The sequence below is a fragment of the Osmerus eperlanus genome, chromosome 19 (genome assembly GCF_963692335.1).
Source record: "Osmerus eperlanus chromosome 19, fOsmEpe2.1, whole genome shotgun sequence".
Lineage (NCBI taxonomy): Eukaryota > Metazoa > Chordata > Actinopteri > Osmeriformes > Osmeridae > Osmerus > Osmerus eperlanus.
The window spans coordinates 8,771,444-8,791,772 of NC_085036.1; the positions used below are offsets into that span (position 1 = coordinate 8,771,444).

The following is a 20,329-nucleotide window of genomic DNA, read 5'->3' on the forward strand; positions in this document are numbered from 1 at the left end:
AACCCTCTCTCTTTCCCCTCTTCTCTCTCTCTCCGACCCTCTCTCCTCTCTCTCTCTCGACCCTCTCTCTCCTCTCTCTCTCTCTCTCTCCTCTCTCTCTCCGACCCTCTCTCTCTCTCTCTCTCTCCTTGACCCCTCTCTCTACTCTCCTCTCTCTCTCTCTCCTCTCTCTCTCTCTCTCTCTCTCTCGTCTCTCTCTCTCTCTCTCCTCTCTCTCCTCTCTCTCTCTTCCCCCCCCCCCCTCTCTGGCTTTCCCTCCACTATAGTGGAGTGAGTGTGGATCAAAGAGGGCAGAGTTGAGCCCACCAGCGCGGCTCCTGGCCCTCTTCACCTTCTCAACCCACTCTCTGCTCTTGATCTCCAGGGTTACGGCCGGGTCCTGCCTTCTGCCTGTTTGCTCAGCTGACCAGCTGTCCATTGATCTTGGCGCTGACTCAGGCACGCTGCAACGCTGCGGCGGCTGCGACGGCCCACACACACACACACACTACGTAAACACACACACACGTCTCCATACCCATACACACATGTAAGCCTGATATGGCTATGAAGGCTAGCACTGAGAGGACGAGCTCCTGGGCTGTGCGATTCGTGCCAGGGCTGCTGGTGGCTAACACTGCGAGCGGCAGCATTCCTGCGCCACATGAGGGTCGTGACACTGGGGGAGATGGAGGCTCTATCTGCCCGCCCCTCTGACTGACACCCTCTGTTTTGCCGCTAAGGCCTCAGAAGGCCTTGATAAGAGCCCTATCAGCCTGTACTCTGATCCAGGCCCTGCGATGGTTATCTCTGGGCATGTGTGCGTCTGTGTGTCTCTGTGGGTGTGTGTGGGACACAAGCCACAGGCAACTGTCAAAATAAAGGCTGCTCAATAACAAGGTTAACATTCCCGGCAGCGGAGGGGACTTGGTGGGGCTCATTGGGACATGTTGTACACCAGGGTGCTCTGGTGTCATTAGCCTCCAGAGCGGGGAAGCCCGATACTGATCAGAGGAATTAAAGAGGGTTTGGGGGATGGAGGACTATCTCTCTATCCATCCATCCCTCCCTCTCTCCATCCTCTTATCTGTCCCAAAGTATGTGCCCCACTGGATGTCCACCTATCTGCCCCTCTGGCCCTTCTCTGTGTTCCACCTTATCTCTTCAAGTATGTACCCTCGCACTAATCAATCCCCCCCCCCCCCTCCCATTGCGCTGCTGTACGCTCTCTCGTGCTGGTTCTCATTTGGCTGTGTACAGCGCTGCAGGCCTCCCGCAGGCCAGCAATGGATCCCAGAGAGAGATGCGAGGGCAGATTGCAGGACACCCCCTGTGGAGATGTTGACGAGTGACCTGCCCTCTGATGATGCTCCCCAGACCTTGGAGGCAGGCAGAGCGAGAGGGAGAGACAGACAGAGAGAGGGAGAGATAGGCAGAGACAGACAGACAGACAGACAGAGAGAGAGAGAGAGGGAGAGACAGGCAGAGACAGACAGACAGCCATGAGCCTGTCAGAGTAGTGAAGGGCATTGGGTCACCCCCAGACATATCACTTACTCCCCCCCCCCCCCCCCCCCAAACCACAGCACTGCCAGTCTGCTGTTTCAAGATTTATCACAGCAGCACAACAATCTCCCTATGCGCTTCTCCTCCTCTGATCTAACGGAGACCATTTGGAGGCCATCTGGACACACACAGAAAAAACACACACACACACACACACACACACACACACACACACACACACACACACACACACACACACTACCCCATCAACCTTAGTTGATTAGGTGCTAGGCTGTTAGTTTGGATTGACTTTGTTTTAAATATCAACGCATCGAGTTCTCTGTGGGTTGTCAAGTCCTCTCATGATCACGGTTGTGTTTGACTGGCCGGTGCTCTCTCTCTCACCCCGTCCCCTCAAGTCACTCACACGTGATCCATCTGCAGCCAGCACACTGCCAGGGTGGCGAGGAACTCTGAACACCTCCGGTGCTCCCTCCCTAGACCTTCTCACTTCCTCCTCCCCTCACCTTGTTCTCTTCGCCTTCTTTCAGATGTCATCACTCCCTCCCTCCCTTCTTGCCCTCCCTCTCTCCCTCCCTTCTTGCCCTCCTCTTCTCCCTCCCTGCTTATCCTCCTCCTCCAGTCTCTCTCTGGGTCGTACTGTACATCCTGAACCCCCAGGCCTGTGCTCTGTCTAGGCCGGCCAGAGAGAAGCACCAGGGCTCAGGGTTCACCAGCGCCCCTCTCATGTCCTCATGTTAGATGAGATAAGGCCTTTGGTAAGCACCGACACAACTTAGCGCAAGGGCAAACGAGGCCACCGCTCCGAACATTTTCCCAGATAAAAATAGCCAGATATGGATCATAATGACAACATATCTGGGTTGTTTTACATGACCCCATCCCTGCTCTCCCGCCTCTCCTTCTCGTCCTTTTGTCTTCATCGTGTCCTGACAGTGGGAGCTGCGAAGAGGCAGCGTGGCGAATGCGTTCGTCTCGGGATTGGGGTTTAGATTAGGTGGCTTGTTCTGAGGGAGCTAATGGGACTTGGGGGTTTTCTGGGTAATGAAAAGCACAAGCCTCTCGTCCCCCCTCTCCCCAGGACAACCCCCCCCCCCCCACAAACCACAGTACTGCCAGTCTGCTGTTTCTAGATGTACCAGGATACCAAATTTTTCACAGCAGCACAACAATCTCCCTATGCGCTTCTCCTCCTCTGCTCTAACGGAGACCATTTGGAGGCCATCTGGACACGGACACACACACACACACACACACTACCCCCATCAACCTTAGTTGATTAGGTGCTAGGCTGTTAGTTTGGAATGACTTTGTTTTAAATATCAACGCATCGAGTTCTCTGTGGGTTGTCAAGTCCTCTCATGATCACGGTTGTGTTTGACTGGCCGGTGCTCTCTCTCTCACCCCGTCCCCTCAAGTCACTCACACGTGATCCATCTGCAGCCAGCACACTGCCAGGGTGGCGAGGAACTCTGAACACCTCCGGTGCTCCCTCCCTAGACCTTCTCACTTCCTCCTCCCCTCACCTTGTTCTCTTCGCCTTCTTTCAGATGTCATCACTCCCTCCCTCCCTTCTTGCCCTCCCTCTCTCCCTCCCTTCTTGCCCTCCTCTTCTCCCTCCCTGCTTATCCTCCTCCTCCAGTCTCTCTCTGGATCGTACTGTACATCCTGAACCCCCAGGCCTGTGCTCTGTCTAGTTCGGCCAGAGAGAAGCACCAGGGCTCAGGGTTCAGATCCCTGCCAGTCCCTGGTTGAACCCCGGCCTGCTGGCCAACTCCTGTAATCCCCCCTCTGATCATGACCTTCCTAAATACACCAGCGCCCCTCTCATGTCCTCATATGCTCTCGTCCTTTTGTCTTCATCGTGTCCTGACAGTGGGAGCTGCGAAGAGGCAGCGTGGCGAATGCGTTCGTCTCGGGATTGGGGTTTAAATTAGGTGGCTTGTTCTGAGGGAGCTAATGGGACTTTGGGGGGTGGGGGGTTTGTGGGTAATGAAAAGCACAAGCCTCTGCGGTTGAATCGCAAATGTTGTCTTCTCTCTCTCAATTGCTCTCTCGTTCTCACCCCCCCCCCCCCTTCCTTTCTGTATCGTTTCTTGCTCTCGCTTTCCTATTTCTCACATTTGTCTTTACTCTCTCTTCTGATCTGTTCTCTCTCTCTCTCTCTCTCTCGCTGTTATTTTCTCATTCTCTCTCTCTCTCTCTCTGTCTCTCTCTCTCTCTCTCTCTCTCTCCCTCTCTCCCTCTCTCCCGTGTGCAGAAGAAGGAGAGGGAGTGCATGCAGGTGCGTCTCGGGGTGCTGCACTGTGAGCTGGAGCGGCAGAGGAAGGCCCTGGGCAGAGAGACCGACCTGCGGCAGAAAGAGAGAGCGCTGCTGCAGAGGAAAGGTAAGAGGAGGGGGGGGGGGGGCTAGGAGGGGGCACTCCCCCAGGGCGACCACGGCGCGCCCACAAGAAGCCCACGCGGCCGTCCCGTCTCTCTACCTCCCTTGTTTGCCGAGTGTGTGCCGCCGCCGCGCGCGTGCGCGCCCAGCCCCGCCGACTCTGGAAACTGGCGTGCCGTGTGACACACTGGAAAACCAAGGAAGGTTCGAGGGTGGGCGAGGAAGCAAAATATTTGGGGAATCACTTTGAGCGTGCCAAGTTCCAACTCTCCTCTCGTCTATCCCCGAGGGACACTGACTCAGTCTACTTCCATGGACCCCAGACCTTCTCCTAACTGTCCACAAGTCCCTGCGTGTCTATATGTACACTGGAGTCCAGTCAGGAACAGTGCCTCACCTCACGCACACAGGAAACCCCTCTCCCTCGCCCCCACCCCTCCCCTGTGGAGGGCCTGAGTCACACCTCAATGGCGTTTTCCTCCCTCGCCGTGGCGACAAAGTCAGACAGAGGCATTTCTGTGTAGCACAGCCAGGTCATCCTAGCGGGGCCCTGGGAGGGCAGCCCCTGGGAGGGGTAGCCGCTAGCTTTTTTACGGTGTCGTTTGGTTAAATTATATGGAGTCCATAACTGCAGAGTGTATCATGTCTGAGATGCTGGGCTGGGCTTTCAGCGTTACTGGCTACTTTAACTGCTGCATATCCCCTGGTGTCCACCGGGAAATACATCTGTGAGCGGAGTTCATGTTTTAATTCCACTGTGCTGGAAAAACCCACTCCCATGCGTACGTTACACACACACACACACACACACACACACACACACACACACAGGGCTAGCCGTGTTGTAGATCCTACCGCGCGGTACATGTGTGAACCATAACACGTTCCCTTCATGTGTGTTTAGCTTTCTCAGGCTTCCCAAAACCTGAGAGATTTGGGATCGAGAAGATGGTCCAGTGACTTTTCTAACGGTGCACTGCTGATCCTTGATTTTCTGCTCTTCCTGTACTTTCACAATATTTGCATGCTGCTTTCGCTCGGAGCATCTGCGAAATGAGACAACTGTAAATAAGAGAAAATTGCCAAGTGCCGAAGCACAGCTGTACAGTACACACTCGGGGTTCATCCTGATCCTGGTCTCGGCTGCACTGTCATGCCAGAGGGCACTTGGTAAACAAGAGGCAAACAGGAAGAGACCAGAGTTGTTTGGAGGGAGAGGCCTGTCCTGAGTGATCCAGAGCCAGGTAGTGTTGACACTCCTGGCCGCCCGGTTCCCTTTCAAAGCCCCCCTCCTCTGGATGAGCCATCCATCTCCTCCCCCTCCCCCCCCCCCCCCCCCCCCGGGTGTTCCCGCCCAGCCCCTCCATGTGTTTGTCTAGCAGGGCAGGCAGGTTGAGAAGAGGGGGGTGGGGTGGGGGGGGGGGGGTTCTGACAGAGCCAGATGGATGCGGCCCATGTGTTGACCCAGGGGCGGGGCAGCGTACACAGCCAGGCTCTCTCTTTGAGGAGTCAATGATTGACTCGCCGCAATTCAGCAGCAAAGCATAGGCTTATGACACACACACACACGCGCACATAGAGTGCATGATGCCCACATACACTCAGACTGAAACACACGTGAACACACCTCTCTGGGGGAAGGGCGGGGGCGGGGGGAGGTCAGTGAAAGGTTGTCTTTGTGTCCCAATCCTGACAAATGGCCCTTAATCCCTCCCCCCTCTTTAGCTGTCACCACTCAGACCCCGGCTCCGAGGAACCGCATTCGCGTCCTTTGTCGAAGGAGGAGAGGTGTGTACCGAAGCAGGAGAGACGGGAGGAACGAGTGCTTTGCGCTCGATGGAGGAGGCGTGGCCGAGGCCCGGTGCTAGGGTTTCCCCCGGCGAGGGGGACTGGTTAATACCACGTATGATTACGGGGAACTACAAAGACCAGGCGCCCCTTTTTTTCTCTCTCAGGGTCTAAGACCTGAGAGACCTGATCAAAGACCGGCGCCCAGCGTCTTCATATCCTCTTACTTAAAAGGGACCGAATTCCTGATCACTACCCCCAGCTCGATAAATACAGGCCTTGAGCCTTCTCTTCAGCGGCGGTCCCTTTGGACAGAGTCCAGTGCTGTGCTCCCAGGTACTGCTGCTGCGCGCCGTGGAGGAACTGCTTTGGTCTCCCGCCTTTTATCTCCCTCGGAAAGCCTGTTGTTCTCAGAACCCCTGGTCTTTGAGAACTAACTGGGTAGTTAAGCCAAACATATAGATGATGGGTGTCTGTGTACACTGTGAAATTCCTGCAGGCTGTGTGTGTTTGTACGGGCCCACGTCCTACAGTGTGAGCAGACCTGCCGTTTCAACTTGAAGGCAGGTTACAAACCGTCCAGCGCTCGCTGGTTTGCCGTGATGGTTGACCCCACTTTCTGTGTTTGCGTAACACGCCAATAAAAACACAGCCGTTAAATGGTCCACCGTCCTGATCGTGGGCTTCATGGACAGCACCGGAATGGCGTCGCTGTTTTAGAAACCCTCTCGCTCTCAAGCCTTGTTTTCCACCTCCAGAATAAATACTCCCTGTGGGGTCACAATTTCCACTCGCCTAATGTCCGTGTCCACTACAGGCAGGCTGTGTAAATCAGGGCTGTGAAAATTCTTTACCAGTTGTTTGTTTATTTTTTTACAGCAGCTTCACTCGTACTCCAGCACCGTGTCGGTCAATAGCTAAGATATCTGACACTTTATAAAGTGTAACATTGTAGTTTTTGTCATTCACACAAAAAAAAACTTCCTACGAGAACTACATACCCCAGGGTCCTCAGCTGACCACCATTTTAAGAACAAGGTGGAGACTGCGTTGACAGGTGGCTCTGCCTGACAGCCTGGCTAATGATGGGTATTACAGGGCTGGAGTGATGTGGGCCCCACAGGAGCTAATGGGAGCTACAGAACAGGCTCTTCACTCTCTTTCTGTCTCGCTCGCTCTCTCTCTCACTCTGTAGCTCTCTCTTTTCGCTGTCACTCTTACTCTCTCTTCAAATCCCCCTCTCTCTCTTTCTCTCACGATCACTCTCTCTCTCTCCCACTCTCTCTTCCTCTGTGCGTCCCTCCTCCCCTCCGTGTGTGAGAGTGAGAGGTGGTCTGCTGGATCGCTCTGTGGAGAACAAGCTGCGGACCGGCCCCTCGCCTCTCCTTTGTTCTGGGAGAGCGTGAGTGAAACACATCCTGCCCCGGCCTCTCATCAGGACGGGGGAGAGGAGAGCAGGACGGAGGGAGAGAGAGGGAGAGAGGGAGGGAGGGAGGGAGGGAGGGAAAGGATAAAGTGAGAGTGGGTGATAAAATACCAGGTGTATTGAGACACTAGAATAGAAAACACGGTGGGAGGGGGAGAGATGAAGGGCGAGAGGAGGAGAGGAGAACGGCATTAAACCTGATAAAAGGGGAAGCACGGCCCTCAAGGAGAGGGGGAAGTGACTTCACGTTGACCCTCGCCCGATATCAACAGCCGTGAAACATCACAGGATGTCTGCTCTTTAATGCCCCCATCTCTCTCTCTCTCCCATCTTTCTTTCTCATGCTTTCCTCTTAATGAAACCTCTCACGCAGGTCTCTGTGCCCTCTTGTCTTCTGCTGAAGGGGGTTGAGACAGTATGATGTTATATCGGAGGGTGTGTGGACGTGGAGCGGGTTGATATCATGGCGTCTCAGGGGGAAGGAGAGGAACAACATCTCCAACACTGCGTGACTAACCCGAGTCAAACTTTACTGTGCGGTGCGGTGGGTTGTCTCACCCACACACACACCCACACCCGACCTGTTTCTACACGACAGCGGTATTTTGTCTTGGTCTGTCGGCCTCGACTTTGATGTGTACATTGGACATGGCCAAGGGAAGGGAGGGGGGGGGGGGGGCGTTACATAAAAGTTGAACAGATTCTCATGGCTCGTGCTCGCGAGGGGGCGGGGGGGGGGATGCTTTTCAAGTTGCGTCTTAAAAACCGAAATTCTAATCTGCCCAGACACAATCTTTTCCTTAGCTAATTTGATGTAGATTTGTCCTAGCCCCCACTTCCCCGCCCTGTATTGGAAGCCTGTATTGGCAGAGTGCTTCTGACAGGTACCATGCACTGGAGGCCTGGGTCATTCGAACCAGCTGGGCCAGTGCACCAAGTGTGTATCAGACTGTTGGATCTGTTCTTCAGTACATATAACCTGCCAACAATGAGAGGGGCATCATGGGATGTTGAAGTTTGTTTGGTACCGCCTGTCGCTCAGTGATTGAGCCTTGTGTTGAAAAAGGAATGGTAAACTAACAGTATAATAACCAACAGCACAATACTCCACATTGTTCTAGATCCAGAACTGTTACCGTTTTATCTTATGAAGAAGTTTTATTTTTTTCAGGCCGGTAAGTGTTTATAAACTTGAGCAAAGCCTGTCATCGTTATTTGTGTTCGGATGGGTTTTTATATGTTGTGCGGAGAGGAAATGGTCGTTAATGATGAAAGTTATCGTGGGGTGGGTGTTACCAGTGTTTAACGCTCAACTGAATCAAATGCCAAACACGCCCTCTTGTCTCTGAACTCTCTCCAGGACGAAACACACCTGGTAATCTCTCCTCTCCCTCTCTCATTCTGTCTCCCTCCCCCCCTGCTCTCCCCCCCTATTCTCTCCCCCTCTCTTATCCGCTCATCTCTCCCTCCTCTCCTCTATCTCCCCCCCCCCCCCCCCCCCCAGAGGAAGCGTTCTCCACCCTTCACCAGAGTCTGGATGCGGAGAAGGAGTCGTTAGCAGAGCAGCAGAAAGAATGCACTGCCAAAAGGTATGTGTCAACCTGTGATTATCTGGCTCTTTTATTTGACTTCCCCCTCCACGTCTCAAACACGCTGCTACAAACATTGTCACACAATTGTTTGCACACCCACACACACACACACACACACACACCCACACCACCTGCTAGAAATTAGCCAGGCCCCACGGAACGAACTTGCTCTAAAACGCTTTCGTCGATTGTTCTAAACGGCCGCCGTGAGACTGCAGCCGTCCTCGACAAAGAGGGGATGTCGGCGGCGCCGCTGGCTGCGTGCGTCTTCCAGCCGGCCCCTGGAGAGAGTAAGCAGATTGCGTCAGGGGCCGGTCCTCGCGTGTTTGCCTTGGCCCGCAGGGGAGGCACACGGCCTCCAGCGCCAGCCTTGGACACTCCGCTTGTTTGTCTGAGGAGTACCTGGCAGCCGGCAGGGCACAGCCCGGGCTCCGCTACGGTCGGGGGCCACACACGCACACACACCTCAGCCTGCAAGCCTCACACAGACCCCCCCCCCCCCCCCCCCCTCCCTCCCTCCACCAACACACTCAACAGGGAAATTAACTGTGACACCCGTGCATCTGCCTAACATCCACCCCTTTGGAACATGTCTATTTTGGTTCAGAGAGGCCACAAAGTGTTTGTTTGAAGGTTTCTGAGTTCGCAGCGAAAATACAGTTAGCGAAGCTTGTTGCTGGGGATTCTTTTTTTGGGGCCTTTTAACTTCAGGGTGGTTGTGGTGGGGGGGGGGGGGGGGGGGGTCGGAGGCCTTGCATCTGCGGCCTAAAGCTAACAGATAAAATAAAGCCTATTAGGATGAGGTTGGAGATTACTCTGAAAAGTAATCTCGTATGGTCTCGTCTCCAGAGAAAATAAGATGTCTTCAGATCACCCATGACCACCTTCTGTGGCACAGGCTCGGCGACCGCACGGAGAGCAGGATAGGTAATGGATCCCAGAGCGGGGGAGGAAAGACCCCGTCTCATCCAGTAATCATCCCTCCATCCCCCCCATCCTCTCCCCCCAGCGGGCCTTTTCATCTGTGTGAGATGATGGGCCGTTCCCCAATCCCCAAGAACTGGCTGGAACACACAAGATCTACTTTATTGACACTCGCGTTCTCTCACACTTGATCACAGACACACACACACGCACACTTTCTCTGAAGTCACAACCTTCTCCGTCAGAGGTGGACATGGGAAAGTCAACATTATTCCAGACGTTTCCCCTTCTCACCTTGGCAGGTCGGATGACCCCCCCCCCCCCTCTCCCCACCCCCCCAACCAGCTGTGGTAATGGAACAGGCCAGGGCAGGGCTAAGGGGCCAGGGGTTGATCATTTGGGCCTGTCTCGAGGGTGGGGTGGGGGGAGGAGTGACTGGTAATTTTGCAGTTATGATAATTGAGTTGCTCTTGCAATTACTGTGGAGATGATTCAGTGCGGGGCCATTAGTTTTCTCTCGTCTAGGCGGAGCCAAAACTAACAACCCTGCTGGTCTCCTCTCCTTCTCCGCCTGCCGTCAACACACCGTCACTCCTCATTACTTCCATACCCTATCTACCTCTCTGACTGCCCTGCCTCACTCACCCTCTCCTCCATCTGTCTGCCTCCTCCTCCTCCCCCTCACTCCTCCATCTCCCTGCCTCGCTCTACCTCACTCTCTCCTCCATCTCCCTGCCTCGCTCTACCTCAATCTCCTCCATCTCCTTGCCTCGCTCTACCTCACTCTCTCCTCCATCTCCTTGCCTCGCTCTACCTCACTCTCGACATCTCCCTGCCTCGCTCTACCTCACTCTCTCCTCCATCTCCCTGCCTCGCTCTACCTCACTCTCTCCTCCATCTCCCTGCCTCGCTCTACCTCACTCTCTCCTCCATCTCCCTGCCTCGCTCTACCTCACTCTCTCCTCCATCTCCTTGCCTCGCTCTACCTCACTCTCTCCTCCATCTCCTTGCCTCGCTCTACCTCACTCTCTACATCTCCCTGCCTCGCTCTACCTCACTCTCTCCTCCATCTCCCTGCCTCGCTCTACCTCACTCTCTCCTCCATCTCCCTGCCTCTCTCCCCTCCGTTCTCCGCCATAACCCTGTCTCCCGCCCAGCGGCGGCCTTAAGCATCTGGGGGCCATTTCAATAAGTAATATGGGCCCCATACCCATATAAAACATAAACATAATAGAGCAGAAAAAGCAAAAGCTGTTGGTTTGCATCAATGGTGTATTATTTTATTACGTGCACTTCAGCTTCATGAACAGGGCAGCTCATCATAGAAATAATCCAACCATGATTGAAACGATATACAATTATTTATACAGCGTTTTACTTTGGAATAAGCCTCGCCCTTTCACGCACGGCAACTTCACTGATTAATTGATTTGCGCAGTATATTTTCAACTGTCTGGGCTGACAGCTGAAAATATACAGCCCAAACATCCCCTCAACTTGAATTATTTAACAAAAGCAAAGAAGAAAAAGAGTCTGACTGACACTGAACCGAACTTATCACAAACGAAGCAGCTCACCGGCTGTCGCCGGTTGTCGCCTACCGGCTGCCTACCGGCGACAGCAGTGACAGCAGCTCTACAGATGCTGGACCAAAGAAAGAGGTCACTTTTGGCAGACTGAATAAAGCTTTTCTTTTGTTGTCCGATATCTTTAGCTAGTTTTTCAGCACTACTGGCATATACAAGTTTCATTTCTTTTACTGCTCAAACTAACATTTTAACCTTGATCGCGGGGGCGGTAAACGTCGCCATGGTAACCACGAGTTTGACCAATCAGAGATATCAGTCAGTGTTGTTTTGCTTAGGATTGTGGGTAGTGTAGTATTTCAACAGAAGCTCGCAGACAACAAGGTTGATTTCATACGGACTTGTGGCTTTTATAGGAGCAGAAACTTTCGTTTCACAACCTCGTAGCTCGTGGTCAGTCTACCTTGGATGGCTTAGACATTATGGCTGACAATCAATATCCTACTGAGAAAATGAATGGGATATGTGCTGGTCGGTTTGGGTCCCCCTTGGAGGGCGGAGCCCGTTTCAATTGAAACAGGTGAAACATGGGTAAGGCCGCGTCTGCTCCCCTCCCCCCCTTCACCCTCCTCCATCTCCCTGTCCCTCCCCATCCCCAACTTCAATAGTTTCTCTGTCTCCCCCACATCCATCATCTCCAACACCCTCTCCTCCTTCTGTCCTTCCCAGTCCTCTCTCTCTCTCTGAAGTGTGTGTGTGTGTGTGTGTGTGCTCCTGTCTCCCCAGAGAGCTGTTCCTCAAGTCCAACGCTCAGCTCACCTTCCGCTGTCGTCAGCTGCTGTCAGAGCTCTCCTACATCTACCCCATCGACGTGGTGAGTGACACACACACCAGCACACACACGCACACACGCACACACACGCACACACACCAGCACACACACATGCACACTCAATACTGGTTTACCATTGAAAATTGTAAAAAAAAAAAAAAGTACAGTATTATCAAATATTTGTAGTGCTTTCTATTGGCCCATGTGGGTTTCCACATTTCTTGTGAGCAGGGATACCCTTTTTAGGAAGAATGACATAATCCCAATTTCCTGTGTTGCTCTTGAAGCTACAGTACTGCACACCCCACCCTAATAAAGTCATGATATGCAATAAATGTGCTTCAATTCAATCTCTGTGCCATGTTTTATAACCAGCGCAAACTTGATATCATTTTTTACAGTTGTCTTCAGTCTAGTTAAATAGGTTCTACAGTGGTCATTAGAGGAGACGACCTCTTGACGTGGATCTTTGTTTCTGGATCGTCCTCCCTGAGATAACCCCCTCTCATCTCCTTCCACAGGCCAATCAGGCTGATTATGTCATCTGCGGTGTTAAGCTGCCCAACTCTGAAGATTTCCAAGGTAACTCATCTGATTAGAATCTGAGGGCCGTGTTGCGCGCTTGTGTGTGCTTGTGTGTGTTCAGGCTCGGATATCTTACATTACCGCCTCTGTATCTGCATTGTGTGTGTGTGTCTACATGGTGCGTGTGTGTCCGTGTCTGGGCCCGTCAGCGTGTCAGGGGCTATGAGAGGGGACAAACAGCAGGAGTACAGGAGCGTCCGGGCCTCAGGACCCCCCGGCAGGATCAGCCAGCTGGGCACACACCAGATGAAGTACCCTGATAATAGACTCATTACACAGCCACGGCTTCACCCGAGTCCCCCCAGCAGTCCTCACTGACTGGAAGCTGTCCTCACGCCCCCCCCCCCCCCCCCCCCCCCCAGGTGCTCCCCATCACCCAGGAATGTGGGGAAATTACTTCCGATGTACTTGAACTTTCAAGATGGATTTAGTAAAAAAAAAAAAAAAAAAAGTGCAGGGCTAGTTCATAAGGATTTGAGGGGGGGAGGGGGGGAGGGGGGGGGGCTGAGAAAGGCTGGCCTCCATTTCACTGTTATGACTCTCAGTTTCTACATCTCACTGCTGGGCCGTTTCCACAGGCCCTCTCACGCTCCAACCCTGGGATGGATGTTCCATATTTTATGTATACAGTATCATTATCATCAGCCTGCGTAGGAGGTCAGACTGGCCGTGGTTTGAAGCAAATGAGGAGTTGGCGTGTTTGTGTGTGTGTGTGTATTCTATATAATTGTGTGTGTTTACACCGTGAGGAATCTGAATGAGAGGATGATGATGATTCCAGAGGAGGAGAGAGAGGGGGGGAGAGTTACATTTGGAAAGCGTTATTCATCTCATTTCCTGCATGTCGCACCGTGTTGTGGGAAATCAGATTTGGCTTTCTCAGCCAAGGGAACATGACTTCAAAAGAGCCCTGGAAGTGAAAGGGGAGGGGTAATAGGAGCCAGGTTTGGACTGGGGTGCTTCTCCAACAGACACTCACTACACCCCCCCCCCTGCCCCCCCCCCCACCACCCTCCTCTCAGACACACTCACTCTCTCTCACCACACCCATCCACGTCCAAATCGCTCACATCCACTTGAATTTAGCAGCTTGCCCCTGTCCAACTGCTGTTAGGCCTCCTGCCCCCCCCCCTCAACACTCACACCTGCTAAAGCCAGTTTGAACCCACCCCCCTGGCGTGAGCGCCCACACGCTGGTCTGTGTCTGCAGCTCTGACTGTGCACCCCGGCGAGGCGGGCGGTTTCCTCTTCCTCCCGCCCCCGTGCCTCCTGGGACCAGGTAGTGAGTACACCACCCAGCATGTGGTGCTGTGGCAGTAGACCTAGGAGAGGGCCTACAGGGGGGCGCTCTAACCCACTCACTTAGCACCCACCCCCCCCCCCCTCTCTCAGCCTGGAGGCCCATGCGTGTGTGTGGGGGGGAGAGAGGGAGGGAGAGGGAGGGAGGGAGGGAGGGAGGGGAGGGGGAGAGAGGGGGAGACAGAGGGGTCCAACCCCATCGTGCCTCACCCCACCTTAACAGACATGGCTTCTCTTTGTCGTCTACTGAACTGGTAAATGGTGTGTGTGTGTGGGGGGTGAGCTGGGCTGGGGGAATGAGCATGTACCCTCTCCACCACCCCGACTCGTCATGGAGGATTCACCTCCGACCCCTCGACTGATTTCGGCGGGGCCCGCCCCCGGGGAGAGCCTGCGTCTGGCTGATCAGGTCTGGAAACGTGCAGATGGCTGGGGCTGGGGCTGGGGCTGGGGCTGGGGCTGGGGGGAGGACAGGAGGGCTGCAGGGCAGGATGGTCTACATTAGAGTCCCGGTCTCAGCACTGTACATACGGTACGAGTCTCGTAGGCTAGGATCGAGCATGGCCACGGTCTGTTATTGCAGAGCGTTAAGGCACACAAGCACTGTGATTTGGAGAGCATGGAGTCTTCGCCCGGAGCGGGTTCTTGCTGCTTGTTGAAAACGCTCAACAACTTAATGTGCCATCAGGAAAACGGTTCTCTTTCATTGAGGCCGGTGCTCTGTTTCTTATTCTGAAATGATCACAAAACCGTCTAATTTTCCCCTTAAAATGTAATTGAGGCCAGAGGGGGCTGGTATTACATGATGGAATTGTTTTTCAGGCACATTTCTGAAGTAAATTGGATATTCTGCAGCTTCCAAACAATTCGCTTCGCATGCCGTGTCACCAGTAACACATTTTGCCTCCTTTGTCGTTATAAACGGGATTCATTTTTTGTTTAACCCCCCCCCCTCTTCTTCCTAATTACTTGGTAACCAAAACGCTTTTGTAGGTCTGGAGTCTTTATTTTGTGTTTGTGTTCGTGAAACAGAACATTTTAACTGCGTAATTATTAGGGCAGTACAGCCTCATTATGGCACTTGAAATCTGCTCGTTTTCCAAGCATCTCTGACCCCGCTGCTTTGGAAGCTCTGATGTGGCACAACACCGACTGCTTTTCATTTGGATCCGTGTTCACTTCTGGCCTTGCCTTACGTGTGGGGATGTTTACCGCGGTGAACTTCATCAAATGATTAACCAGCATTGTGACCCCAGCATTTTTATCCCTAACATCTTTAGCCAACATAAAAAAAACACACTCTGAGAACCTTCGAGGCGTAAAATAACGGAACCCTCTGTTTGTGTTTTGTGCCACAGCGAAGGATGACGGGAGTGTGGCGGTTGCCCTGGGTTACACGGCGCACCTGGTCCTGATGATCTCGTGCTTCCTGCAGATCCCCCTCAGGTACCCGGTCATCCACAAGGGCTCGCGCTCCTCCATCAAGGACACCATCACCGACAAGCTGAGCGAGAAGGAGAGAGAGTAAGACCCAATCACCTCAACCTTAGACCTTGACTGTAGTTCTCTAGAGCAGTATCTGATTACGTAAACGTGTAGTCTCACTGACATGGACTTCAGTCAAGATAGCAGAACTCTAATTCAATCTGTCTAACTCTATCTGATATTCATTAAGGTATACGTTTATAAAAAAATATGGCTAAATTAGTACTCTTAAAATGAGGCTAATAGCAATGCCACATGGGGGATAGATGAAGTGTGTGTGTGTGTGTGTGTGTGTGAGAGAGAGTGTGTGTGCGTGTGAGAGAGAGTGTGTGAGAGAGAGAGGGTCCAGTGAATGGCATGTGACCCGTCCTCTCCACCAAGCTAGATGCCCGTGCAGACGGCTTGGCTCCCGCTCTGAGCAGCACGTTTGATCGCGTGAGCCCCACTCTTGTTAATGAACCCCTCCCAATCACTAACTGCTAACAAAAAAAAAGTCCCCCTCCTTTTGTGATTTCCAAGAAGCGCTCGACAGTCATAAAGGAGAGGATTGTGTTGGTGTTCCTGGTAGACAGACACTGGTCCCAGACCCCGGTCCCCTGAGGGTGCGATCTGTTCTACCCCCACTGCACGCAGACAGGTTTACCTGAACGACGACTGCTTTACGACGTGCGGATGATGTGGCTGCCATGGAGACGGGAAGATACACCCTCGGAGGCCTCCGCGGTGGCTCTATCAAGGCTGGTGGGGGGGGGGGGCAATTACAGTGCAGGCCAGTCTATTGAAATTATTATTTGTATCTGTTTTGGTGCGGTAACCATGCATCACGCTGGGGTGAAAGGCTCCTGTAGATGGGGATAATTGCATGTTTGGGGCGCACATGTGCTCAGAGGTATTCATGGTGCATTCCTTCATTCCGTGCATGGTAAGGACCCCCAACCAGCCCCTCTCCCCCCCCTTCACCACCAACAAGGCACTGAACGAATGATGTCCAAATTGGTATAATTAGTCTCTGCGGTGATGGGTATGGATGTCGGCATGCTCGGTGTTAGATTGATTAATAAGCGTTAGTTCACAGTCAATGAATCGCGAGGAACGCACAAAGAAAGATGATTATTTTTTGGGGGGCTTTTTGCAGAATTGCGCCTTGCCACGCTATGTACTGTCGGCGCCTCATGATCTCTCTCTCTCTCCCTCGGCACAGCTTGCTCAGATTATACGGCCTCTCTCTCCCCTCGGCGTGGACGGCCCTCACCTGGCTCACGTCGGCTGCAGACGTTAACCCATGAAACCCTGCGCTCAGGCTGGGCCTCACGTATCCGGGGTGTTGGGAAGTCAGGCTGGGCCTCACGTATCCGGGGTGTTGGGAAGTCAGGCTGGGCCTCACGTATCCGGGGTGTTGGGAAGTCAGGCTGGGCCTCACGTATCCGGGGTGTTGGGAAGTCAGGCTGGGCCTCACGTATCCGGGGTGTTGGGAAGTCAGGCTGGGCCTCACGTATCCGGGGTGTTGGGAAGTCAGGCTGGGCCTCACGTATCCGGGGTGTTGGGAAGTCAGGCTGGGCCTCACGTATCCGGGGTGTTGGGAAGTCAGGCTGGGCCTCACGTATCCGGGGTGTTGGGAAGTCAGGCTGGGCCTCACGTATCCGGGGTGTTGGGAAGTCAGGCTGGGCCTCACGTATCCGGGGTGTTGGGAAGTCAGGCTGGGCCTCACGTATCCGGGGTGTTGGGAAGTCAGGCTGGGCCTCACGTATCCGGGGTGTTGGGAAGTCGGGGTTCAGCCTACTGAACGACAGCGCGCCTCCTCGCCGGCTTGTTCTCTCATTGCTGGTCGTCAGTCTGGACAAACACAGGCCTGTTAGGGGGCTGCTGGAAGGTCCTGTGGAGTGGTCGCTAATGGCCAGAAGGCCCAGGTTAGACAGAGAGGTGTCTGCTGTGGGGGAGTGTTGTAGGGGAAACAGGCCAGTCTTTTGAAGAGCTCAAGCAGGGCTCATTTGGCTCTATTAATAACTGAGAACCCCGAGAACAAGCAGACCTCAAACCTCTTTGTCATTAAGACCCGGGTAACAAGCCGGGCCCTCTAGACCCCAGGACCTCTGGCTGGTTCACACCTCTTCGGCTGGGACAGGAGGATGACCTTGACCCTTGACCCTGCCTGACCCCCACATGTTGACCTTGGCTGGAACAGCCACCCCCGGAGCGTCCTGTGTGTCTCCTGCCACGCTCTCCCCACAGCCACACTGCACATCTGTATGTTCCAGACAGGGGGGGAAGTGTGTAAATAAACACACACTCAAACACACTTTCCCACATGTTCAGACGCAAGCATGCAGATAGAACGTTGTGTGTGTCTAGCCTGTGTCCTTTCCTTCTCCCCCTGGAGCGTGTCATTATGTCATAATGGCAGCTGGAGGGTATCTCTGGGGCGGGGGGGGGGGGCGGGGTAGGGGCGTGTCTCCAGCCCCCCACAGCCAGGACCCTTCCTGCACTGTATGCATTTCCAGGCTCATTAAAGCAGGATATTTACACTAGGCACATCAGAGAAAATAAACAGGGGGAGGGGGGGGGGGGGTGTACTATAGACCCAGCCCTGGGATGAAGGCCCCCCACCACCACCCTCAGGTGGCTCAGAGCAGGGCCAAACACCCTGACGACCTTTCACCTCCCCCCTCCTTGTGTTTACAACCCCCCCCCAGGGTCCCAGAAGACCGCCGCTACACACCCAACGATGTGTGGGAAGATGGAAAGCAACCAGGGTTAGCCCAGGAAAGAGCCATTAAAGTGTTGGAAAGGGCCGGTCGATGGAGATAAGTGAGGTGGTAGCGGACAGGTACCTTGAAGCACGGCGGATTTAGCTGACGGGGGCCGATCGATCAATGTGGCACGCGTACAGAGCCCGCTCTGTTCTGGAGCTCCACATCCAGGCCAGGGGCCCTGAGAAACCTGGCCCCCGCCAAGCTGCTCTGTTCCATGGGCAGCTCCTGTGTAGTCGGGAGAGAGAAGCCTGGGTCCCAGTGATGCTGTCCCCACTAGACGGAGCTCAGGGCCACAGTTCGGGCCTTCACAGGGCTTCCCTGTACGTGGAGCCCCCCCCCCCCCCCCCCCCCTCCACTGTTCCCCCCTCGCCAGTCCTCTTTTTAAAGAAGTGACATTTCTCACATTCGTATTCCCCCGGAGCCAACTATGACATCTCTGTGTACCACCTACAGTTGTTCAGGCCGTGTAGCAGAACAAGGATTCCAATTCAGCATAAAAGTTTTTTGTTTTTTTTAAGGGGCTTGTTAATTGGTGCCTTAAAAATCGTTAGGGCCCTCCATTCTCTGCCAGGCATATAAATGTGACTGACCTGTAGAGTGAGGGCATTACTGCTATATTCCACTCCACGTCGCGGTTGTGGAATTGCAAGTCAGGATAATGACCGGCTCGCTTTTATGTCGGCGGCCATTTTGCCCTGGTGAAAGCTTACAGACCTGTGTCGAGCTGAACTGGACTGGCCTTTACACCCAGGCAGGGGCCTCTGTTTCAAGCACCAACGGCAACTCCAGGACTGGACTGCTTCTTGGAATTTTGGAACCCTACCTTCGACGCTCCGCGTTTCAGCATCTCCGAAGCCGTCCTCTCCCGCCTGTCTAGAACATTCTCTGGATGCAATGGTCTCTAACGACACGTTGCGCCCACATTTAGCAGAGCAGAGCCCAGCTTCGGTGTGTCTGATTGCATGGCGGAGACCAGAGGAGATGCGATCCAGATGTCCACTGGATGATTGAGACCAGAGCCTGGCCATTAAAACCAAGCGCTGCCTCATACAGGATTTTACTAGGGAGTAATAAGGCCAATCCATTTTTTTCGGTGCCTGATTTTCTTTATGAAGGGACGTTGAGAGAAAAAAAAAAAAAAAAAAGAAATACTGAATTTGTAGGGATTCACACATCAATGCGTGGCTTAAGTATATAGAAGCTGGTGGTGGCAGTGGTGGTGTGTGAATGTGAGTGCCAGTGAGAGGAGGGTAGAGGGGGCGGGGGGCCAGGGGAGGAGGAACCAAGCTGTGTAGAGAGGGTCTAGGAGGAACCTGTGAGCTCAGAAGAAGGTTATTGTTACGGGCTGGAGCACTTTCACGTCTCCTAACAGGGACCATGTGGGCAGAAGGAGAGGGGGGCCGATACACCCCCCCTCCATCAGGGCCACATAGCAGCCACAGAAGATGGTGGGTAGGGTGTGTGTGTGTGTGCGCTCCTCAGTGACAGGACACAAACTATAGGCAGGCACGCGTGCTCACACAAACCGTTTCCGTGCTGCATTATTTGAGGACCACGGGAAGAACGGATAAGAGAGGTTTTGTCAGCCCAGAGGCGCCATCGTTGTTTATTGCGCCGGGTTAGTTGTACGGGGACCCGATTGCCCCACAACCCGGGCCTGCCAAGCCTGTGTCTCATTCAGAGAACCAGGGGCTTGGTATGGACCGCCAGGGCTAGGCTTCTCTCCTGACCCCCGTGTGCCCACACACCCTCACCCCTCAGGGGCCAGCCCTGGATCCATGATCGCCCTGGATCCATGATCCCCCTGGAGGTGAGAGGAAGCGGTTGGTCCAAGCTCTTACGACGTGAAGGCACTCCGTGTGTTCTTAAATGCATGCGGAGAGAGCTAGAAGCTGCTCCGCTCTGGTCCTCAGAACCACAGCCCTGTTCGCATCCGGCCTTCCTCCTTCTTTGAGATCTCAGAAACGGTCTGACAGACCGGCCTCTTTCATTTAACCGCTAACAATAAGCATCCGCCTTCAAATGCTATCTGGTGTAGCCGGTGAAGACATAATGGAATAACTCCACTGGCCCCAGGTCAGTCCTGGCATCCTTGAGCTTGTCCATAGATGGCATCAGAACCTGCTTCGTCGAGCTGGGTCAGTTCACTGCCACAGCCGCCCCTCTGATTCAGCAACTTTTCAATGTTATACGGCCACATTAACGGGACACGTGTTTTTATATAGGCTAGTGT

General features: G+C 53.7%; 1 protein-coding gene across 1 annotated transcript in view; it reads left to right on the top strand.

The window, feature by feature from the left end:
- Positions 1-20,329, top strand: part of uvrag (UV radiation resistance associated gene) — a 73,768-nt gene that overhangs the window by 19,292 nt on the left and 34,147 nt on the right. The window contains 5 exon segments of the mRNA XM_062485585.1: positions 3,767-3,893; positions 8,608-8,692; positions 11,932-12,019; positions 12,499-12,559; positions 15,220-15,385. Of these exon segments, the coding sequence (XP_062341569.1) occupies positions 3,767-3,893; positions 8,608-8,692; positions 11,932-12,019; positions 12,499-12,559; positions 15,220-15,385 (527 nt within the window).